The 25,125-nt window shown below is 43.7% G+C and overlaps 1 protein-coding gene across 2 annotated transcripts in view; it reads left to right on the top strand.

The window, feature by feature from the left end:
• TMEM167B (transmembrane protein 167B) overlaps positions 1-24,838 on the top strand; it is a 55,198-nt gene extending 30,360 nt beyond the window's left edge. Inside the window, exons 2-4 of one of the 2 annotated variants that reach the window (XR_011319225.1) lie at positions 14,026-14,157; positions 22,228-23,345; positions 23,771-24,838. Coding sequence is in view for 1 of the 2 variants with exons in the window: in XM_069756494.1 (XP_069612595.1) it covers positions 8,479-8,515; positions 14,026-14,157; positions 22,228-22,310 (252 nt within the window). In the remaining variant the exon portion in view is untranslated. Of the gene's footprint in view, positions 1-8,478; positions 8,516-14,025; positions 14,158-22,227; positions 23,346-23,770 lie in introns of those variants that run through there. The other variant, XM_069756494.1, reaches the window with a different exon arrangement.
• Positions 24,839-25,125: the final 287 nt, after the last annotated feature.

Below are 25,125 nucleotides of genomic sequence, written 5' to 3'. Positions count from 1 at the left end.
GCTCTCAAAATGTGGTATTGCAAAAAATATTTTTTGCAATAAAAAGGGTCTTTCAGTGTGTGACGGCTGCCAATCATAAAAATCCGCTAAAAAACTCGCTATAAAAGTAAATCAAACCCCCCTTCATCACCCCCTTAGTTAGGGAAAAATAAAAAAAAATGTATTTATTTCCATTTTCCCATTAGGGCTAGGGTTAGGGCTAGGGCTAGGGTTAGGGCTAGGGTTAGGGCTAGGGTTAGGGTTAGGGTTAGGGCTAGGGTTAGGGCTAGGGTTAGGGCTAGGGTTAGGGCTAGGGTTAGGGCTAGGGCTAGGGTTAGGGCTAGGGTTAGGGCTAGGGTTAGGGCTAGGGTTAGGGCTAGGGTTAGGGTTAGGGCTAGGGTTAGGGCTAGGATTAGGGTTAGGGTTAGGGTTGGGGCTACAGTTAGGGTTGGGGCTAAAGTTAGGGTTAGGGTTTAGATTACATTTACAGTTGGGAATAGGGTTGGGATTAGGGTTAGGGGTGTGTCAGGGTTAGAGGTGTGGTTAGGGTTACCGTTGGAATTAGGGTTAGGGGTGTGTTTAGATTAGGGTTTCAGTTATAATTGGGGGGTTTCCACTGTTTCGGCACATCAGGGGCTCTCCAAACACGACATGGCGTCCGATCTCAATTCCAGCCAATTCTGCGTTGAAAAAGTAAAACAGTGCTCCTTCCCTTCCGAGCTCTCCTGTGTGCCCAAACAGGGGTTTACCCCAACATATGGGGTATCAGCGTACTCAGGACAAATTGGACAACAACTTTTGTGGACCAATTTCTCCTGTTACCCTTGGGAAAATACAAAACTGGGGGCTAAAAAATAATTTTTGTGGGAAAACAAAAAGATTTTTTATTTTCACGGCTCTGCGTTATAAACTGTAGTGAAACACTTGGGGGTTCAAAGTTCTCACAACACATCTAGATAAGTTCATTGAGGGGTCTAGTTTCCAATATGGGGTCACTTGTGGGGGGTTTCTACTGTTTAGGTACATTAGGGGCTCTGCAAACGCAATGTGACGCCTGCAGACCAATCCATCTAAGTCTGCATTCCAAATGATGCTCCTTCCCTTCCGAGCCCTCCCATGCGCCCAAACGGTGGTTCCCCCCCACATATCGGGTATCAGCGTACTCAGGACAAATTGGACAACAACTTTTGTGGACCAATTTCTCCTGTTACCCTTGGGAAAATACAAAACTGGGGGCTAAAAAATAATTTTTGTGGGAAAACAAAAAGATTTTTTATTTTCACGGCTCTGCGTTATAAACTGTAGTGAAACACTTGGGGGTTCAAAGTTCTCACAACACATCTAGATAAGTTCATTGAGGGGTCTAGTTTCCAATATGGGGTCACTTGTGGGGGGTTTCTACTGTTTAGGTACATTAGGGGCTCTGCAAACGCAATGTGACGCCTGCAGACCAATCCATCTAAGTCTGCATTCCAAATGATGCTCCTTCCCTTCCGAGCCCTCCCATGCGCCCAAACGGTGGTTCCCCCCCACATATCGGGTATCAGCGTACTCAGGACAAATTGGACAACAACATTTAGGGTCCAATTTCTCCTGCTAACCTTGGAAAAATACAAAACTGGGGGCTAAAATATAATTTTTGTGGAAAAAAAAATATTTTTTATTTGCATGGCTCTGCGTTATAAACTGTAGTGAAATACTTGGGGGTTCAAAGCTCTCACAACACATCAAGATGAGTTCCTTAGGGGGTCTACTTTCCAAAATGGTGTCACTTGTGGGGGGTTTCTACTGTTTAGGTACATTAGGGGCTCTGCAAACGCAATGTGACGCCTGCAGACCATTCCATCTAAGTCTGCATTCCAAATGGCGCTCCTTCCCTTCCGAACCCTCCCATGCGCCCAAACGGTGGTTCCCCCCCACATATGGGGTATCAGCGTACTCAGGACAAATTGGACAACAACTTTTGTGGTCCAATTTCTCCTCTTACCCTAGGGAAAATACAAAACTGGGGGCTAAAAAATAATTTTTGTGGGAAAAAAATTTTGTTTTATTTTTATGGCTCTGCATTATAAACTTCTGTGAAGCCCTTGGTGGGTCAAAGTGCTCACCACACATCCAGATAAGTTCCTTAGGGGGTCTACTTTCCAAAATGGTGTCACTTGTGGGGGGTTTCAATGTTTAGGCACATCAGTGGCTCTCCAAACGCAACATGGCGTCCCATCTCAATTCCTGTCAATTTTGCATTGAAAAGTCAAACGGCGCTCCTTCCCTTCCGAGCTCTCCCATGCGCCCAAACAGTGGTTTACTGCCACATATGGGGTATCAGCGTACTCGGGACAAATTGGACAACAACTTTTGAGGTCCAATTTCTTCTCTTACCCTTGGAAAAATAAAAAATTGGGGGCAAAAATATAATTTTTGTGAAAAAATATGATTTTTTATTTTTACGGTTCTGCATTATAAACTTCTGTGAAGCACTTGGTGGGTCAAAGTGCTCACCACACCTCTAGATAAGTTCCTTAGGGGGTCTACTTTCCAAAATGGTGTCACTTGTGGGGGATTTCAATGTTTAGGCACATCAGTGGCTCTCCAAACGCAACATGGCGTCCCATCTCAATTTCTGTCAATTTTGCATTGAAAAGTCAAACTGCGCTCCTTCCCTTCCGAGCTCTCCCATGCGCCCAAACAGTGGTTTACTGCCACATATGGGGTATCAGCGTACTCAGGACAAATTGGACAACAACTTTTGAGGTCCAATTTCTTCTCTTACCCTTGGAAAAATAAAAAATTGGGGGCAAAAATATAATTTTTGTGAAAAAATATGATTTTTTATTTTTACGGTTCTGCATTATAAACTTCTGTGAAGCACTTGGTGGGTCAAAGTGCTCACCACACATCCAGATAAGTTCCTTAGGGGGTCTACTTTCCAAAATGGTGTCACTTGTGGGGGGTTTCAATGTTTAGGCACATCAGTGGCTCTCCAAACGCAACATGGCGTCCCATCTCAATTCCTGTCAAGTTTGCATTGAAAAGTCAAATAGCGCTCCTTCCCTTCCGAGCTCTCCCATGCGCCCAAACAGTGGTTTACTGCCACATATGGGGTATCAGCGTACTCAGGACAAATTGGACAACAACTTTTTGGGTCCAATTTCTCCTGTTACCCTTGGTAAAATAAAACAAATTGGAGCTGAAGTAAATTTTTTGTGTAAAAAAGTTAAATGTTCATTTTTATTTAAACATTCCAAAAATTCCTATTAAACACCTGAAGGGTTAATAAACTTCTTGAATGTGGTTTTGAGCACCTTGAGGGGTGCAGTTTTTAGAATGGTGTCACACTTGGGCATTTTCTATCATATAGACCCCTCAAAATGACTTCAAATGAGACGTGGTCCCTAAAAAAAAATGGTGTTGTAAAAATGAGAAATTGCTGGTCAACTTTTAACCCTTATAACTCCCTAACAAAAAAAAAAATTGGTTCCAAAATTATGCTGATGTAAAGGAGACATGTGGGAAATGTTACTTATTAAGTATTTTGTGTGACATATCTCTGTGATTTAATTGCATAAAAATTCAAAGTTTGAAAATTGCGAAATTTTCAAAATTTTCGCCAAATTTCCGTTTTTTTCACAAATAAACGCAGGTACTATCAAAGAAATTTTACCACTATCATGAAGTACAATATGTCACGAGAAAACAATGTCAGAATCACCAGGATCCGTTGAAGCGTTTCGGAGTTATAACCTCATAAAGGGACAGTGGTCAGAATTGTAAAAATTGGCCTGGTCATTAACGTGCAAACCACCCTTGGGGGTAAAGGGGTTAAGGATGTCATGGTGGGATTTCCCACGCCTGCTGGTCTGAATGAGTCTATGTCCTTGGCCATTCAGATTGTTCGGCACTTGCGTGAGCGCAAAGCTGTGCACCATTTGATGGTATTCTCTGAGAATAGGCCTGAGCCTATGCAGTGTGATAGGACTTTGACCAGAGCTGAACGGCAAGAACACAGACGTCGGAATGGGCTGTGTTTTTACTGTGGTGATTCCACTCATGCTATCTCCGATTGTCCTAAGCGCACTAAGCGGTTCGCTAGGTCTGCCACCATTAGTACTGTACAGTCTAAATTTCTTTTGTCTGTTACTCTGATTTGCTCTCTGTCGTCCTATTCTGTTATGGCATTTGTGGATTCAGGCGCTGCCCTGAATTTGATGGACTTGGAGTTTGCCAGGCGCTGTGGTTTTTTCTTGGAGCCCTTGAAGTATCCTATTCCATTGAGAGGAATTGATGCTACGCCTTTGGCCAAGAATAAGCCTCAGTACTGGACTCAATTGACCATGTGCATGGCTCCTGCACATCAGGAGGATATTCGCTTTTTGGTGTTGCATAATCTGCATGATGTGGTCGTTTTGGGGTTGCCATGGCTACAGGTCCATAATCCAGTATTGGATTGGAAATCTATGGCTGTGTCCGGCTGGGGTTGTCAGGGGGTACATGGTGATGTTCCATTGCTGTCAATTTCGCCTTCCACTCCTTCTGAAGTCCCTGAGTTTTTGTCAGATTACCGGGATGTATTTGAAGAGCCCAAATCCGGTGCCTTACCTCCTCATAGGGATTGCGATTGTGCTATTAATTTGATTCCTGGTAGTAAGTTTCCTAAGGGCCGACTGTTTAATTTATCTGTGCCAGAGCACGCCGCTATGCGGAGTTATATAAAGGAATCCTTGGAGAAAGGTCATATTCGCCCGTCGTCATCTCCGTTGGGAGCAGGGTTCTTTTTTGTGGCCAAGAAGGATGGCTCTTTGAGACCTTGTATTGATTACCGCCTTCTTAATAAGATCACAGTCAAATTTCAGTACCCTTTGCCGCTGCTGTCTGATTTGTTTGCTCGGATTAAGGGGGCTAGTTGGTTCACCAAGATAGATCTTCGAGGGGCGTATAATCTTGTGCGCATTAAACAGGGCGATGAATGGAAAACAGCATTTAATATGCCCGAGGGCCATTTTGAGTACCTGGTTATGCCATTCGGGCTTTCTAATGCTCCATCTGTGTTTCAGTCCTTTATGCATGACATCTTCCGAGAGTACCTGGATAGATTCATGATTGTATATTTGGATGATATTTTGGTCTTTTCGGATGATTGGGAGTCTCATGTGAAGCAGGTCAGAATGGTGTTCCAGGTCCTTCGTGCAAATTCCTTGTTTGTGAAGGGGTCGAAATGTCTCTTTGGGGTTCAGAAGGTTTCATTTTTGGGTTTCATTTTTTCCCCTTCTACTATCGAGATGGACCCTGTTAAAGTTCAGGCCATTTATGATTGGACTCAGCCGACATCTGTGAAGAGCCTGCAGAAGTTCCTGGGCTTTGCTAATTTTTACCGTCGCTTCATCCCTAATTTTTCTAGTGTTGCTAAACCGTTGACTGATTTGACCAAGAAAGGTGCTGATGTGGTCAATTGGTCCTCTGCGGCTGTAGAGGCTTTTCAGGAGTTGAAGCGTCGTTTTTCTTCTGCCCCTGTGTTGTGCCAGCCAGATGTTTCGCTCCCGTTTCAGGTCGAGGTTGATGCTTCTGAGATTGGAGCAGGGGCTGTTTTGTCGCAAAGAAGTTCTGATGGCTCGATGATGAAACCATGTGCCTTCTTTTCTAGAAAATTCTCGCCTGCTGAGCGCAATTATGATGTTGGCAATCGAGAGTTGTTGGCCATGAAGTGGGCATTCGAGGAGTGGCGACATTGGCTTGAAGGAGCCAAGCATCGCGTGGTGGTCTTGACGGATCACAAGAACTTGACTTATCTCGAGTCTGCCAAACGCTTGAATCCTAGACAGGCTCGATGGTCGCTGTTTTTCTCCCGTTTTAATTTTGTGGTTTCGTACCTTCCGGGCTCTAAGAAAGTGAAGGCTGATGCCCTGTCAAGGAGTTTTGTGCCTGACTCTCCGGGTGTTCCTGAGCCGGCGGGTATTCTTAAAGAGGGGGTAATTTTGTCTGCCATCTCTCCTGATTTGCGGCGCGTGCTGCAGAAGTTTCAGGCTGATAGACCTGACCGTTGTCCAGCGGAGAAACTGTTTGTCCCTGATAGGTGGACTAGTAGAGTTATCTTTGAGGTTCATTGTTCGGTGTTGGCGGGTCATCCTGGAATCTTTGGTACCAGAGATTTGGTGGCTAGATCCTTTTGGTGGCCTTCTTTGTCACGGGATGTGCGTTCTTTTGTGCAGTCCTGTGGGACTTGTGCTCGGGCTAAGCCCTGCTGTTCTCGTGCCAGTGGGTTGCTTTTGCCCTTGCCGGTCCCGAAGAGGCCCTGGACGCATATTTCCATGGATTTTATTTCAGATCTCCCTGTCTCTCAAAGGATGTCGGTCATTTGGGTGGTCTGCGATCGCTTCTCTAAGATGGTCCATTTGGTACCCTTGTCTAAATTGCCTTCCTCCTCTGATTTGGTGCCATTGTTTTTCCAGCATGTGGTTCGTTTGCATGGCATTCCGGAGAACATCGTCTCGGACAGAGGTTCCCAGTTTGTTTCGAGGTTTTGGCGGTCCTTTTGTGCTAAGATGGACATTGATTTGTCTTTTTCTTCGGCTTTCCATCCTCAGACAAATGGCCAAACCGAACGAACTAATCAGACTTTGGAAACATATCTGAGATGCTTTGTTTCTGCTGATCAGGATGATTGGGTGTCCTTCTTGCCTTTGGCTGAGTTCGCCCTTAATAATCGGGCCAGCTCGGCTACTTTGGTTTCGCCTTTTTTCTGTAATTCTGGTTTCCATCCTCGTTTCTCTTCAGGGCAGGTTGAGCCTTCGGACTGTCCTGGTGTGGATACGGTGGTGGACAGGTTGCAGCAGATTTGGACTCATGTGGTGGACAATTTGACATTGTCCCAGGAGAAGGCTCAACGTTTCGCTAACCGCCAGCGCTGTGTTGGTCCCCGACTTCGTGTTGGGGATTTGGTTTGGTTGTCATCGCGTCATGTTCCTATGAAGGTTTCCTCTCCTAAGTTTAAGCCTCGTTTCATTGGTCCGTATAAGATTTCTGAAGTTCTCAATCCTGTGTCAACTTCTTTTGCCATCCATAATGTGTTCCATAGGTCGTTATTGCGGAGATACGTGGCGCCTATGGTTCCCTCCGTTGATCCTCCTGCCCTGGTGTTGGTCGAGGGGGAGTTGGAGTATGTGGTAGAGAAGATTTTGGATTCTCGTATTTCGAGACGGAAACTCCAGTACCTGGTCAAGTGGAAGGGTTATGGTCAGGAAGATAATTCCTGGGTTTTTGCCTCTGATGTTCATGCTGCCGATCTAGTTCGTGCCTTTCATTTGGCTCGTCCTGATCGGCCTGGGGTCTCTGGTGAGGGTTCGGTGACCCCTCCTCAAGGGGGGGGGGGGTACTGTTGTGAATTCTGTTATCGAACTCCCTCCTGTGGTCATGAATGGTACTTCGGCGAGTTCTGTCCATGGACTCCCTCTGGTGGCTGTGAGTGGAGCTGCTGCTTCTGAGGTTCCTTCCACAGGTGACGTAGTTTATTCTTTGGCTGGCTGTTCTATTTAACTCCACTCAGATCGTTACTCCATGCCAGCTGTCAATATTCTTGTACTGGTTCAGTTTGCTCTTGGAGCTTTCTGGTGACCTGTCTACTCCAGCAGAAGCTAAGTCCCTGCTAGTTATTTATTTGTTCATTGTTTCCTTGTCCAGCTGGCTATCATGATCTTGCCCTGCTAGCTGGAAGCTCTGGGATGCAGAGTGGCACCTCCGCACCGTGAGTCGGTGCGGAGGTCTTTTTGCACACTCTGCGTGGTCTTTTTGTAGGGTTTTGTGCTGACCGCAAAGATACCTTTCCTATCCTCAGTCTGTTTAGTAAGTCTGGCCTCCCTTTGCTAAAACCTGTTTCATTTCTGTGTTTGTGACTTTCATCTTATCTCACAGTCAATATATGTGGGGGGCTTACTTTTCCTTTGGGGAATTTCTCTGAGGCAAGGTAGGCTTTATTTTCTATCTTTAGGGCTAGTTAGCTCTTAGGCTGTGAAGAGGCGTCTAGGTCGTGTTAGGTACGCTCGACGGCTATTTCTAGTTGTGTGATAAGATTAGGAATTGCGGTCGGCAGAGCTCTCACTTCCCAGAGCTTGTCCTGTGTGAGTTTAACCATCAGGTCGTTCCGGGTGCTTCTAACCACCAGGTCCATAACAGTCACTGCTCTATAGGACCCTCAGTGACACACTGACAGGAGACAATGGCTCCTGCAGTGTATCACTGAGGTTACTAAAGTTCAAAGTCTCACTTTACGGGAATTGCTGCGTGGGAACATTTCTCATGCAGCAATGCCATAAGTGAGGCTAGGGACTATATTTTTCACAGCGGCGGAGGAATCCCTTCCTCCCGTAACTGTGTTTTTGGGGCCCCTGGAGAGCGGTTGCGACAGCTGTTGCTGCTGTTCTCCACGGGAGATCGTCGAGGCACACTCGTGGATTTCTGCGGACAGGGAGTATATTGGTTGTTTGTTTTTTTCACCTTTTTTTTTTACAGATGACACTGGCTTCGGGGATCAAAATGACAAGTAATGGTGAGTATGAACTCTATGTTTAGTGTACTGTATGTCATGTATGTACTGTATGGAGTATTTTTTTTTTTTCATTCAACACATTAGCCGGATGATGGGACTACTACTGTCCCATCATTGGCTAATGTGTCAATCACTGTCAGTGTGGTAGGCATCGTCCGATGGGACTTGTAGTCCCATTGGACGATGCCCGCACTGAGACACTCCGCACAGAGACACGCTGCACGCTGCAGAGACACCCCACAGAGACCCCGCCCGCCGCACAGAGACCCCGCATAGAGCCCCGGCACACACGCAGAGAGCCCCACGGTCACGCACAGACACCGCCCGCACACACACACCCAGTCTCTGCCCACGCACCGCCCACACTTCATTATACTGCATCATTGCACTATAGGAACTTCCGATTTCCGATATCGCAAAAATATCGGAACTCGGTATCGTAATTCCAATACAGCGAATATCGTCCGATACCCGATATTTGCAGTATCGGAATGCTCAACACTAGTGATGACACAACAATCTGAAGCAGCAGTACACAAGCCAACGTGTGTTGGAGCTACGTACTCAGCGGGCACCATACCCACATGAGTAAGCACTATATGTATCACCTTATTAGCACTATGCACTTTATCACAGCGTTAACACATGTTTGTGCCTAGTATTTTGCCATTTTGTTTTCAACTGTGAAACGCTGCGTGAATAAGATTTAGTAGATGTTGGCCAGATTGTAACGCATCGAGTACTCTAGAATATGTATGTAGTATATAACAAAGCCCACGTAGTATATTGCAATGTGGACACCATATCCCTGTTAAAAAAAAAAAAAAAAAAAGAAAGAAAATAAAATAAAAAATAGTTATATACTCACCTTCTGGCGTCCCCCGCATCCAGGCCATACGTTCCGATGCCAGTAATGCCTTGCGGCCATAACACGTGATGATGTAGCGGTCTCGCGAGAACGCTACGTCATGTTCGGGCATTGCCGCAATGCATTATTTGGACCGGATCGTCGCGAGTAGTGTGAAAGGCTGGCACGGAAGGTGAGAATATAATGTAATTTTTTTTTTTGTATCACTTTTAACATCATATGTTTTTATTATTGATGCTGCATAGGCAGCATCAATAGTGAAAATTGGGCACACTTATACGATTAATGACAGCATTAAAGGACTGCGTTACACCGCGTTATGCCATGGAGAAACGCAGTCCTAAAACGCTATGTGGGCGCTGACTGGAGGGGAGTACGGAGGGGGCACTGACTGGACGGAAGTAGTGGGGGGCCAATTTGCGGCCGGACTGTGCCTGTATATGAGCACAAATAGTGTAAAATAAGAACACACATAATATATACATGCACACAAGTGTATGTAGATGGACATATATACCCACACATGTACTGTGTAATTTACATATCTAAGACATATACGCAGTGAGAACTCGTTACAATATATCATATATGTATACTAAACTATACTATGAAATAGATGAGAAAGAAAAAAAGCTCAAAGCTTGATCACCATGGTTGTGCAGCTCTTGGTGCTGCTTTACAGCTTGTGACCAAGATGTGACCTCTCCTCATCAGCCTGAACGTAGAGGAGGGAGGGGTTAGGGTGTGTTTTGGAGTGGGTGTGCCAGGTGCAGAGTTACAGGCGAGTGCAATGCATCATGGAACTTGTAGTATTAGACCACAATAACTCAGGAGAAAGGAAGTTGTCGATTAACCCCATGAGAGTTGGATCCAGCACTAAAGATGTGCTGCTACACCATGATAACAGGTAATATTGCTAAAATAAACACAGTAGATGTTTTCAGTGGCACATAATAGCAAGATTTATGAAAAAAAACAACAACTTTATAGTAGTGGACAACTTCTTTAATTTCACAATAACCACAATTTTTTACCAGGGGTGCCCAAACTTTTACATGTCACTGTATATAATGGAGGTATAGAGCACCATGTTTAACATCATGTACACTTATATAATGCCTCTGCTAGCAACATCAGAAAGTACAGTTCATGCCACCAGCCCAAACATTGAATCTTGAGGAATGCACTGCCCTTGGGAAACAGGAAATAGGGTGGCGGGCAACCTGACCATAAGGAAGACCCTTTTAAACAGCATTTGTCGATGATCCTCATTTATCTTGTTAATAAATATCCTTTTGTTCACTTCTGTGTTTGAGAACTCCGTTGTAAATCCATCAAAAAATGCTGGAAAAAAAATGCATCGGGATTTTTTATTTTGTCCAGTAAAATTTCCGATCCCTTTATTGTAAATTAGGTACGTTGGCTGTCTCTGGTTTATTCTGCTCCTATGATAATGTAAAAGGGGGGGTCTGAGGGCACCGCTTTAAATAAATACAGGATCATCAATAGCAAGTGAGAGCAACATATACAGTGGGGGAAATAAGTATTTGAAACCTTGCTGAGTTTGTAAGTTTGCCTACTGACAAAGACATGAACAGTCTATAATTTTATGGGTAGGTTAATTTTAACATTGAGAGATAGAATATCAGAAATAAAAACCAGAAAATTACATTGTATAAATTATATACATTTATTTGCATTTTGCAATACGAAATAAGTATTTGATCCCTCTGGAAAACAAGACTTAATACTTGGTGGCAAAACTTTTGTTGGCAAGCACAGCAGTCTGACTTTTTTGTAGTTGATGAGGTTTGTGCACATGTCAGGAGGAATTTTGGTCCACTCTTCTTTGTAGATCATCTCTAAATCAATAAGATTTTGAGGCTGTCGCTTGGCAACTCTGAGCTTCAACTCCCTCCATAAGTTTTCTATGGGATTAAGGTCTAGAGACTGGCTAGGCCACTCCATGACCTTAATGTGCTTCTTTTTGAGCCACTTGGCCTTGGCTGTATGTTTTGGTTCATTGTCTTGCTGGAAGACCTAGACACAACCCATTTTTAATGTCCTGGCAGAGGGAAAGAGGTTGTCGCTCAAGATTTTACGGTACATGGCTCCATCCAATCTCCCATTGATGCGGTGAACTAGTCCTGTGCTCTTAGCAGAGAAACAACCCCAAAACATAATGTTTCCACCCCCATGCTTGACAGTGGGGATGGTATTCTTTGTTTCATAGGCAGAATTTTTTTTCCTCCAAACACTGCCAGTTGAGCTAATGCCAAAGACCTCAGTTTTTGTCTCCTCTGACCACAGCACCTTCTCCCAATCACTCACAGAATCATCCAGGTGTTCTTTGGCAAACTTCAGATGGGCCTGCACATGTGCCTTCTTGAGCAGAGGGACCTTGTGGGCACTGCAGGATTTTAAACCTTTACAGCGTAATGTGATACCAATGGTTAATTGGTGACTGTGGTCCCAGCTGCCTTGAGATCATTATCAAGTCCCCCCTGTGTAGTTTTAGACTAATCTCTCACCTTCTTCCACAGTGGTTAGCACAGCAGCCTTGCAGCGCTGGGGTCCTGGGTTCTAATCCCACCCAGGACAACATCTGCAAAGAGTTTGTATGTTCTCTCCGTATTTGCGTGGGTTTCCTCCGGGTACTCCGGTTTCCTCCCACATTCCAAAGACATACTGATAGGGATTCTAGAATGTGAGCCCCAATGGGGACAGTGATGATAATGTGTGCAAAACTGTAAAGCGCTGCGGAATATGTTAGCGCTATATAAAAATAAAGATTATTATTATTATTCTTCATGATCAAGGATACCCCACGAGGTGAGATCTTGCATGGTGCCCCAGATCGATGTTGATTGACAGTCATTTTGTATTTCTTTCATTTTCCTACTATTGCACCAACAGTTGTCTCCTTCTCACCCAGCGTCATACTTATGATTTTGTAGCCCATTCCAGCTTTGAGCAGGTCTATGATCTTGTCCCCGACATCCTTATAAAGCTCTTTGGTCTTGCCCATGTTGTAGAGTTTCGAGTCTGTGGACAGGAGTCTTTTATAAAGGTGACTATATAAGACAGCTGTCTTTATTGCAGGTAATGAGTTAATTAGGAGCGTCTAACTGGTCTGTAGGAGCCAGAACTCTTAATGGTTGGTAGGGTCTCAAAAACTTACTTCTAACTGCAAACTGCATATAAATTTATACAATGTGATTTTCTGGATTTTATTTTTGATATTCTATCTCTCAATGTTAAAATTAACTTACCCTTAACATTATAGACTGTTCATGTCTTTGTCAGTGGGCAAACTTACAAAATCAGCAAGGGATTAAATACTTATTTCCCCACTGTAGAAGGAAAATGGAAAAAAGACATGCTATATATAACGGAATCAACAGAGAAAATTTATAAGTTCTCATTGATTCACGCTACAAAAAATAGTTACAATTAAAAAGTCAACAGCATGACTACAAATACTATAAAATAGTTACAATTAAAAAGTCAACAGCATGACTACAAATACTATAAAATAGTTACAATTAAAAAGTCAACAGCATGACTACAAATACTATAAAATAGTTACAATTAAAAAGTCAACAGCATGACTACAAATACTATTACCCAAAATAGGGTGACAAGCCCTCTCAATATATCCTAGATGGGACCCAAGTTGATTAAGTAATATGTGAAATATGTACAAACCGTACCTATCACCACGTATTGGAATACCCACAATAAAGCAATATACCCAGCTTTAGTACTACTAAATTCTATATATATATATATATATATATATATATATATATATATATATATATAATTGTCTAAGGGGTACTTCCGTCTTTCTGTCTGCAACTTCCGTAACGGAAATCCCGCGTCGCTGATTGGTCTCGCCATCTGCCTGTCATTGCCCGGCGCCCGCACACTCCCCTCCAGTCACCGCTCACACAGGGTTAATGTCAGCGGTAACGGACCGCGTTATGCAGCGGGTAACGCACTCAGTTATCGTTGATATTAACCCTGTGTGTCCCCAACTTTTAACTATTGATGCTGCCTATGATGGCTGCTATATACTATTGATGCTGCCTGTGATGGCTGCTATATACATACATATTCTAGAATACCCGATGCGTTAGAATCGGGCCACCATCTAGTATAAAATAATCAGATGCCCAAGCCTATCAGTAACATGCATAAATCCACATAGTAGTAGGTAAGTATGTAAAGGAAAAAAATGAAAGCAAAAATAGCAGTCACTTAAGAGAATAGGTGAACTGTAAACCTGTTGGAACACAAAATTTGTGATTCATGAAAGTGCTTGATGAAACCTCTTAATGAAAGAGGAGAAGAAAGCAGTACCTACCTACAATAAGCTAGGATGCCTATGATGTTAATCAGAAAACGAGCATGGTGGCCTGGATCAATATAGTCAACGCACATGACAGGGCAGGATGCACAACGCGTGTCGCCAACCAAGTGTGGCTTCCTCAGGGGCCTGAGGGCCTGCTTCTCTAAATAGCACAACACCTGATTTTAGAAAATGCAGACAGAAAGTGGTTTTATGTTGGGGACTTAATGTAAATATTTTAGTGTTCAGGTTTAAATGTTTGATATTTCCAATCCTTCTTCCTCTCAGCTTACACCTTGGATGGACTCCTGGTCTTTGCTCTGCTTTTTGTCTGTACCTGCGCATATTTCAGGAAGGTTCCACGTTTACGTTCCTGGCTTTTGTCGGAGAAGAAAGGAGTATGGGGAGTGTTCTATAAGGGTAAGTGTGTAGGTTTTCAAAAATTGCTGTTACTAGAGTTGCCAGCTGCTTAATAATTGGATTGTCCTGCATTAGAAAAAAGGATCTGTTTTATATCCATAAATAGCACTACGCCTATCCATAGACCTGGTCATTTTTATTTTATTTGTTTTACTCCCTAATTTAACGTCAAGTACACAATGATTTACAGACCTCATCATCACTGTCCCTATTGAGGCTCACAATTTAAATATTATATCTCTTGGCTAATAATCAGCCCATGTACAGGCGTGGCACTGTTTCTGGAAAAAATAAACAGAACTTTTTTTATGATGCTACATTATTTATTTAGTTTAGATTTCTAATTTTCAGCATATTATGGGGCGTCTCCCTCTGTTAGTCAGAATGTGGAGGGCTGCCATCCACTAAATACAGTGTACACTCATTGTTTTCGGTAAACACCCTGAAGTGAGAAGCTTCTTATGAGCTACTCTGGCTGTATTTTTCAGATCACTGTCAGCCAAGGTAAGCCTCCTGAACTAGTGTCATCTCTCGCTGCAGGCATCCATGGCACATGATCCGGATTTTTCTGGTGCCCTTAGTCCCTAGGCGACCACTGCTTTCTACTGTAATTGTGTCTAGGTATATGTTCTCATGGTCTGATGGTATTATTTATGTTGTTCCTGTGGTTGTATGATTTGGTAACTATTAACTGCAAGTGTCAAGTTATTTGTAGACCTTATAGTACTATTTGTTCTCTCACCCATGACAGCACCATGGATTGAAGCGATCTACCCTTCAAGGACAGGAAAACTACAGAATAAAAGGGTGGTACGTCTCCCTCACATCAGCTAGTTTAATGTCCTTGATGGGGAACCTTTTCAGTGGGCGTACCTGAAGTTTAAAGATGCATGTCAGGAGTTTCCAGGCCTGGCCAGGGCGACTCATGCAGCGGGATTGCCCCTGCCTCGGCTGGTGCAGGATCCTGAAGCGCCACCACTGGGTCCAGGGGGCCTTCATGGGTAAGTGAGAGCGGGCAGCCGCAGGTCCATGTTCAGTGGCTTATCGGCTTCCCTGCATCTCTAACTGCGCAAAGGCGCTTTCTTATGAAGCACGCGTGACAGGGTCAGATGACCAGAAGTGATTTCCAGGGATGGTGCTGGATGATGCCAGAAGGCAACACGCTGTTGGTGGGTCCCGCTTTAAAAAAAACGATGAAACCAACAGGAGAGCTTTCTGTCTAAAGCTCCAGCGGTCTCACCAGGCAAAATGGAGTTTCCGGAGCCAGAACAGCAACCGCAACAACACCAGCAGCGAATGGTGCGGCAGCATGATGATCCCTAAATGACTTCATGGTGTTGTGAATGTGACAGTGGCAGCAGTGAACGCTACAATGGAAGAAGCGGCAGGTCCGCTCAGCAGAGCAGAGGCTCCAGCAAGGAGGACCAGTCTCCAGCCTTCAGAGGAGATCTATCCTATCTTATAAGAAGTCCTTTCAGAGCAGAAGATTTAATCGGAGGAGACCCCACAGAGATGAGGACAAATGGCAGGATAGAAGGAAGAATGGTAGAGTCTTTCTGTTTGGAACACGCCACCATGACAGTATGAAACCCTCCCAGTGATGCGTTCCGTCAGGTGGGGGGAATGCTGTCTCTTCCTTCCTGGGAAAAGATTTCCGGAAGCAACTGGATCATCAGCCTAATAAAGACAGGCTTAAAACTGGAATTCCAAGAAGTTTTCCAAACAAATTTCGCCCGGATTCACCTGCAGTCCTCACAGGAAGATCAACTGGCCTTAGAGTACGAAGTTCTGGACTTGGTAAGAAAAACAGTCCTCTCGGAGGTCCCCTTTCAGGAGAAAGGGAAAAGCTTTTATTTCCCGCTGTTTCTGGTGAGAAAGCCGGATGGAACTTTAAGGATTATCATCAACCTGAAAAAGTTGAACAAATTCCTGAGAACTCAGACCTTCAACATGGAGTCAATAAAACCAGCTGTGAAAATACTCTTTTCGGAATGTTTTACGGCAGTTTTAGACCTGAAGGATGCTTATTATCATGTTCCAATACACAAGGATCACCAAAAGTTCCTCAGTGTACTGTATCCACAAATGGGCTGCTCAGGCACTTTCAGTATAGAGGTCGAATGGAAGAGCTAGCAATAGCTCCCGTAGTGTTTACCAAACTGATCTCAGGAGTAAAAAAAAATACGCACTGATTATTCCTTATCTTTTTGATTCTAGTAAACTCCGGTTGGCACCGAGGAATTCAGATGGAAGGGTTCATGACTTCCTTAAATGACTTAAGAATTCTCTTAAATTTAAAATAATCAATGCTAGAGACAGAAAACATACAGGAGCTTCTGGAGCTCATATTGGACTTCAAGAAATGGAAGTGTAGTCTTCTAGAAGAAAAAAGGACGGGAAGAAAGGATTATCCGTGAGATATCATGGGTGTTGAAAGTCCCCATCCATATCCCTCTGAAAAGCCATGCCCCTTCTGTGTTCCTTGATCTCTTACATCCCAGTGATACTTTGGGCCTAGTTTCACACCAGAGAGCAACAATGGGACGTATTGATGAATGAGATTTCTCTGGGAGGGCATCTAGAGTGGCAGATGACACTATCCCAAGAGAGCACACAATCCCTCAGTTGGTGGCTAATAAGGGGAGTGCGTTGTGTAAACATGAATACTATGGTGACTATGGATGCAAGCCAAAGGGATGGAGGGCTCATCTAAAAGATGTCATAGTCAAAGCAGTTTGGACAAGACACTAGATAGTAGTGTCATCGAACATGAAACAACTGTTAGCAGTAGAAAAGGCTATAGGAAAGCTCTTATTCTCACTTCAGGGCTGCCATGTGAGTTTTTGGGGCAATCAATTAGTGGTAGCCTATCTAAATCATTAAGGGGGAACCCGATCCAGGCCCTTCATGGAGGTAGCAGGCTGCATCTTTCAGTTGGCAAAGGACTAACTCATTTCACTGACAGCCCTCCATATAAAGGGAAAAAAATTACAGAGCAGATTTTCTGAGCCAAAACCAGTTAAGGCAGGGAGAGTGGGTGTTGAAACAATTAGTCATCAACCAGATTGTGTGTGGGGCCTCCCGGACATAGACCTGTTTGCGAACAGTCAGAACAGAGGGGTGAAAACTTTTGTTCCCTAGACCCACAGGGGAGTCTTCAGCTACTGGACGCTTTCTTCATTCCCTTGGGATCACAGTCTGGTCTATGCATTTCCCCCAGTAATTTTGATTTCAGCTGTCCTTAGGAACATCAGAGAGGACAGAGTGAGGGTTATACTAATTTCCCCCTTCTTGCCAAGAATGATGTGGTTGTCCTGGTTAAGGATAATGTAGGTCACCAATCCTTGGGTGCTTCTGGAGTTTCTGGACCTTCTCTCCCAGGGACCAGTGCACCATCCTCAGGTAGCCAATCTGCATTTGACAGCTTGCAATTTGAGAGGGCGTTATTGAGGGACAGAGGATTTTCTCCTAATTTAATTTCACCCTACTTCAGAGTAGTAAGGTTTTCACCACTAAGGTCTACAGTAATACCTGGAGAAAGTTTCTTTCCTCCTCAGGGGCAAAGATGCAGGACGTGGTTCCAATTACTGCCATCCTAGAGTTTCTACAGAGGGGTTTAGAACAAGGCCTTTCTTCCAGTACTCTTAAAGTCCAGGTTTCTGCACTGGCAGGTAATTCCTGGATCTCTGGGTTGGTTAGGGTATCCTCTAGCTATAGGACCAATTTTAAGCAAAGATTTCCTCCCTGGGATTTGAATTTGGTTCTAACACCTCTGATCAATTCTCCATTTGAACCCCTAGAGTCATTGTCACTTAAGTTCCTCTCACTTAAGATCACTTTATTGGTGGCTTTAACATCAGCCAGCAGGATTAGTGACATTCAGGCCCTGTCGGCAGGCCATGCCTTCACACAGATCCTGGAAGATAGGCCAGGTCTGGTTTAAGAATGACTCTATCTGCTAAAGGTAGCTACCCATTTTCAGATTTCTAAGGAGGTAGTCCTTCCTTGGTACAAAAAGATGGAAGTGAAACTTTTCGCATAAGATGTAAAGAGGTGTCTGGTTGAGTACCTGTCAGTCACACAGACTTGAAGAAAGAATATGTCTTTATTTGTTTTTTTCAAGGGCCTTGTGAGGGGCTTAAGACCTCAAAATGTACAATAGCTAGATGGATTAGAGAGGCCATCAGTTTACCCTACTCGTTGAGTGGGAATGTTGTTCTAGAAGGATTAAAAGCTCACTCCACAGAAGCAGTGGCAACCTCCTGGGCTGAAAGGTCGAAAGTTTCCATAGAGCAAATTTGTAAAGCAGCAAAATGGTCGTCTCCCTCAACTTTCTATAAGCACTATAGGTTGGATCTGGCCTCTTCCTCTGATCTCACCTTTCGGGCAAGGGTTCTACAGGCTGTGGTTCCTCTTTTTTGTGTGTGTGTAAGTCAGTGTGTTTAAAGTATTATGATATTAATGTTTGAATTATTGTAATAACCTTTTGGAAGTCGGGATTATTGGAGACTGGGCAAAAAGGCCCTCAAAAAATTTTTGGGTGATCACTCCCCGAGAGAGTGCCAACTCAAGAATACGCAGCAACTCATTCTGAAATGAAGCGACAGGATTGTATGTGAGGGTGGAATAGGCCTCCTTATCCCTCAGCTGTCTGAAGGCCTCTTGTTCATACATCCTAGTGGGCAAGACCACCACGTTCCCCCCCCCCCCCCCTTGTCAGCAGGCTTAAAAACAACATCACACAACTCTCTTAATTCAGAAAGTGCTTGTCTCTGCATGCCCGTTAAGTTATCATTAATTCTCCCAGTAGGGATATTCCTAAGTTCCTGCATTACCAACTTGCAGAAAATTTCTATTTGTGGGCATAATGACAGGGAGGGGAATGTGGTGGACCTAGGGATAATGGATCTAGGAAAATTACCTGTAGATACATCAGAGACTTCTCCCGCTAGCTCCTCAAGAACTCGTAAGGCCTCCTGTTCAGCCCTGGTATTAAGATCCGCACTTGATTGGTTCTTTGAATACAATTTTTATTATTATGCTTACCTTACCTATTTCTAATATTTATACTCAGGCTACCCATATATATGTTGTTTATACATTACTATTAATGTGTTGATATATTTTTAAATTTGTGGAATATCCTGGTTTGTATGGATAGCCGGTCATTGCCTGTTTGCATCATCGTTAGTTCGACCTGTCCAGTGATTCTGATTTTATTATTCACACTTATTGTTTGCCTGCTTTTGTACTTAATTACTAATAAAGTTATATATACATTTTTCTAAAACTACCTTTATGGCAAATAGTATTTATTTGAGTACAATATGGTTACATTTGGAAGTTTAGGCTCTTTTTCTCTTTTATGATTTTCATACTATGAAGGTGGCATTTGTAAGTTGTAAGCCTCTCATATGTTTTAAGGTTTTTTTTAGGGGGTGGGTGAGACATACACAACCGTTCAAAAGTTTAGGGTCACCCAGACAATTTTGTGTTTTCTATGAAAACTGATACTTTTATTAATCAAATGAGTTGCCAAATTAATTTAAAATCTAGTCCAGACATTGACAATGTTTGAAAAAAAGATTTTTATTTGAAATAATAATTTTCTCCTTCAAACTTTGCTTTCGTCAAAGAATGCTCCCTTTCCAGCAATTACAGCATTGCAGACCTTTGGCATTCTAGCAGTTAATTTGCTGGGGTAATCTGGAGAAATTTCACCCCATGCTTCCAGAAGCCCCTCCCACAATTTGGTTTGGCTTGATGGGCTCTTTTTTGCACCATACGGTCAAGCTGCTCCCACAACAGCTCAATGGGCTTGAGATCTGGTGACTGCGCTGGCCACTCCATTACAGATAGAATACCAGCTGCCTGCTTCTTCCCTATATAGTTCTTGCATAATTATTTGTAGGTGTGCTTTGGGTCATTGTCCTGTTGTAGGATGAAATTATCAAGCACTGTCCACATGGTATGGCAAGGCGTTGCTGGGGTCCAACAATTTTCAAGAATTGGCTGAATGGAGCGGTGATCAATTATGTGCACTATTCATTTTTAATGGGACTGCCTTAAATAGCCGAACAGAATGCTGTGAACAGATGCTGCAGGCTACACATTTACAACAAGTCTGTGTTTTTGTTTGTTTGTTTTCCCCTCTCTCCAAGAGTGTCCCTTTTGAATAGGTAAGGGTTATTGACTGATTCCATATTTATTTTGTAATTTCCTGTCTCTTTATCTTTCCCAATCTCTGATTACGCCTCCCGCCGTTCAGTCTTGCTTCTACTTTAAAACCATTGGTTACTGTTAGAAGTAGTATTTCCAGTTTTTCTAGATGTTCTGTGGTTATGTGAGTGTAAGAAGTATGTATAGATATGCTGAGCAAACAAATGTGCTGTTTTATTGCTATCCATGTTAAATAACTAGCTATGATTAAGGCATAGCATATTAACACTTAATATTAAAGAGGTTGTCCACAACTTTTACATTGATGATCTATTTTTAGGATAGGTTATCAGTGTCTGATCAGTGGGGGTGCAATACCCAGCGCCCCCGCCGATCAGCTGTTCCCAGTGTCTGCGGCAACTGGAACTGATCTGTGCAGAACTGATTAGTTCTGGCCAACTCTGGGAACAGCTGATCGGCTCTTTCTGTATATATACAGTGGCTACTTTGAAGAACCTAGAATATAAGACATAATTTCAGTTGTTTCACACTTTTTTTGTTAAGTATATAATTCCACAGGTGTTAATTCATAGTTTTGATGCCTTCAGTGTGAATTTACAATTTTCATAGTCATGAAAATACAGAAAAATCTTTAAATGAGAAGGTGTCCAAACTTTTGGTCTCTACTGTGTATATATATATATATATATATATATATATATTATTATCCACAAACACATCTATAAGAAACAGATTTGTGAGCTATGTTTTAGAGTTAAGGTACCTTCACACTAAACGATATCGCTAGCGATCCGTGACGTTGCAGCGTCCTCGCTAGCGATATCGTTCAGTTTGACACGCAGCAGCGATCAGAATCCTGCTGTGATGTCGTTGGTCGGGGCTAGAGGGCCAGCACTTTCTTTGGTCACTGGCTCTCCCGCTGACATCGCTGAATCGGCGTGTGTGACACCGATTCAGCGATGTCTTCGCTGGTAACCAGGGTAAACATCGGGTTACTAAGCGCAGGGCCGCGCTTAGTAACCCGATGTTTACCCTGGTTACCATCCTAAAAGTAAAAAAACAAACGCTTCATACTTACCTTCGGCTGTCTGTCCCCGGCGCTGTGCTTTCCTGCACTCACTGTGAGCACAGCGGCCGGAAAGCAGAGCGGTGACGTCACCGCTCTGCTTTCCGGCCGCTGTGCTCACAGCCAGTACAAAGAAGCACAGCGCCGGGGACAGACAGCGGTAGGTAAGTATGAAGCGTTTGTTTTTTTTACTTTTAGGATGGTAACCAGGGTAAACATCGGGTTACTAAGCGCGGCCCTGCGCTTAGTAACCCGATGTTTACCCTGGTTACCGGCATCGTTGGTCGCTGGAGAGCGGTCTGTGTGACAGCTCTCCAGCGACCAAACAGCGACGCTGCAGCGATCCGGATCGTTGTCGGTATCGCTGCAGCGTCACTTAGTGTGAAGGTACCTTTACTTCATGCTGAATACAACTATTAACTAAAGCCGACATGCCAAGAGAATGGATTTGGCTGATTTTATTGTGTAAGGCATAAAGTGCTGTAAACGGCAATGAAGCCATAAATGATCTCCTTCAGGATCTGTGCACACGTTGCAGATTTGTTACAAAACCTGAAGGATTTCCTGATGCCAGCAAAGTAAATGAAAATCCTGAAGTCTCATGCACACGTTGCTTATTTGTGACTTGCAGATTTTAATCTGCAGCATGTCAACTCTTTCAGCTTTTTTGCTGCTCTTTTCCTGCCAAGAGATGCAGATATTTTGGCACCAAATACTTAGTGTGTGCACATCCTGCCATAATCGGCACCATCTGTAGAAAAAGTTTTGGTAAATAAATCCTTTTGATGAATGTATGTGGCTAATGTAAGCTATTTCTTTTCTAGCTGCAGTGATCGGATCTCGTCTGCACTTACCAGTGGCTTTGTCCTGTTTTGCCATGGCCTTCTATGTTTTGTTTATAAAGTGATACCCTTAATTCGGCTCCCCAGCAAAGGATGCGTGAAAAATGGAGAAGGGAAACCTTTAGATTATTATGGATGAAGACACTTGGTGGTAGCCTGATTGCAACATACAAAAATAAACTGAACTCCTTATTACTTTGCTGAAATGAATTGTAAATGTTTTGTATGTGCTATATCTTAGCAATGATTCTACAAGAAAATGTAGAATTGCGTCTTTGGTTCTCTTTATATCATTTTCAGAAGACTCTTATGACTTTGACAGCTTTCTTTAGAATTCCATGTGCACACATTGAGAAACCGCACCACACATGTGTCTTGTATAAAGGCTTATTCCCAGTAATGAATAATGGTGAGCTGCATTGCCAGACACAGCCCGTACACTGATTTAGTAAAATAAAGCCCAATTTTCCTTATCTCAGAACGCCCTTGCGAAAGACCAAAACGTTTTAGGCTATGTGCACACGTTCAGGAATTCATGCAGAAAATTCCTGAGAATTCCGGACATTTTCTGCATGAAATCTGCAAGAAAACCGCATGCGTTTTTGCCGCGGTTTTGACGCGTTTTTGACGCGGTTTTTTCCGGACACTTCCCAATGCATTTTGGAGTGGGAAGTCCGCAAAAAAACCGCAAAAAAGATAGAGCATGTCCGGATTTTGTGCGGTATGCGTTTTTTTTGCGGAAAAAAACGCATCATGTGCACAAAACATCCGGAGTTCATTCTAAATGATGGGATGCTTATTGTATGCGGTTTTATTGCGTTTTTATCGGGAAAAACCGCGAAAAAAACGCAACGTGTGAACACAGCCTTAATGTTGCAGTAGCGAATAGTGGTTCCGTAATAAAGAAGCCTTTTATATTTTTGTATCTATATGTAAAGTATTTAAAGCATAGCTGTCGTTTCAGGTAAACTTGTTATAGCATGTCTGTGTCTCTCCAACTCCCCTCTTCATCTTTAATGAGCAGGGACTGTACATCTGATCCCTCCATTATCAAACTCTGTCTTCACTAAATATAGAACTTAAGGTACCGTCACACTAAGGCTACTTTCACACTAGCGTTAACTGCAATCCGTCACAATGCGTCGTTTTGCAGAAAAAACGCATCCTGCAAAAGTGTTTGCAGGATGCGTTTTTTCTCCATTGACTAACATTACGCGACGCATTGCGACGGATTGCCACACATCGCAACCGTCGCGCGACGGTTGCGCCGTTTTTCGGCCGACCGTCGGCCGCAAAAAACGTTCCATGTAACATTTTTTGCAGCCGACGGACCGTCTTTTCCGACCGCGCATGCGCGGCCGGAACTCCTCCCCCACCTCCCCGCACCTCACAATGGGGCAGCGGATGCGCTGAAAAGCAGCATCCGCTGCACCCGTTGTGCGGCGGAGGCAACGCTAGCGTCGGTAACCTCGGCCCGACGCACTGCGACGGGCCGGGCCCGACGCTAGTGTGAAAGAAGCCTAAGCGACGCTGCAGCGATACCGACAACGATCCGGATCGCTGCAGCGTCGCTGTTTGGTCGCTGGAGAGCTGTCACACAGACCGCTCTCCAGCGACCAACGATGCCGGTAACCAGGGTAAACATCGGGTTACTAAGCGCAGGGCCGCGCTTAGTAACCCGATGTTTACCCTGGTTACCATCGGTAAAGTAAAAAAACAACCACTACATACTTACCTACCGCTGTCTGTCCCCGGCGCTGTGGTTCTCTGGTCTGGCTGTGAGCACAGCGGCCGGAAAGCAGAGCGGTGACGTCACCGCTCTGCTTTCCGGCTGCCCGGCGCTCACAGCCAGACCAGAGAACCACAGCGCCGAGGACAGACAGCGGTAGGTAAGTATGTAGTGGTTGTTTTTTTACTTTAACGATGGTAACCAGGGTAAACATCGGGTTACTAAGCGCGGCCCTGCGCTTAGTAACCCGATGTTTACCCTGGTTACCAGCGAAGACATCGCTGAATTGGCGTCACACACGCCGATTCAGCGATGTCAGCAGGAGAGCCAGCGACGAAATAAAGTTCTGGCCTTTCTTCCCCGACCAGCGACATCACAGCAGGGGCCTGATCGCTGCTGCCTGTCACACTGGACGATATCGCTAGCGAGGACGCTGCAACGTCACGGATCGCTAGCGATATCGTCCAGTGTGACGGTACCTTTACCAGTAAATTGAGAATGAAAAATCAGGAGGCTGGGGGTGAAGAGAGAAGTAATTTTCTTTAATAGGATGTATTACAAAGTTTCTTATCTGCGCTTGTACCAATATTTTATGAAAAAAAAATTAAAAAATCCAAATGACAGTTACTCTTTTATGCAGTTATTTTACATTTCACCAACTTGTTGTATTAGGGTCAGCAATGTTACCAAAGAATCTCATCATATGCAGAATATACTGCAGAAAGAATCATATTCGTTGAAAATATAAGAATATTTGTATGTTATGTTTGTGTAAGAAGGTGGTTTTGGGTGCTGTTTTATGTCATTATTTGGGGAGAAAGAAAGCATTTTCTTTAATAAAAAGAAATGATGTGATGCAGATTACAGCTGTGAAAATTTTGTGAATAAAATCCCTCTCCCCTCAGCTGGATTTATTTAAAGGGAACCTGTCAACAGGATTGTCCACAGTAACCTACAGTGTCAGGTCAGCGCCGTTATACTGATTACAATGATACATTGGTTGATGAAATTGTCTTGTGGTTGTTGCTTAATCTTTATTTTCTAGTTTTCAGTTAATGAGATTATTGTGCTCCGGGGCGGCTTGTGGTGGGGATGGATGTGGTGCTCTACTTAAAAATTCATCATTGAATTTTACATACTTCATATACGAT

Source organism: Ranitomeya imitator, chromosome 3, assembly GCF_032444005.1.
Source record: "Ranitomeya imitator isolate aRanImi1 chromosome 3, aRanImi1.pri, whole genome shotgun sequence".
Classification (NCBI taxonomy): Eukaryota; Metazoa; Chordata; class Amphibia; order Anura; family Dendrobatidae; genus Ranitomeya; species Ranitomeya imitator.
The sequence above is the reverse complement of the archived record's forward strand: the minus strand, read 5'-3'. Positions and strand labels throughout refer to the sequence as shown.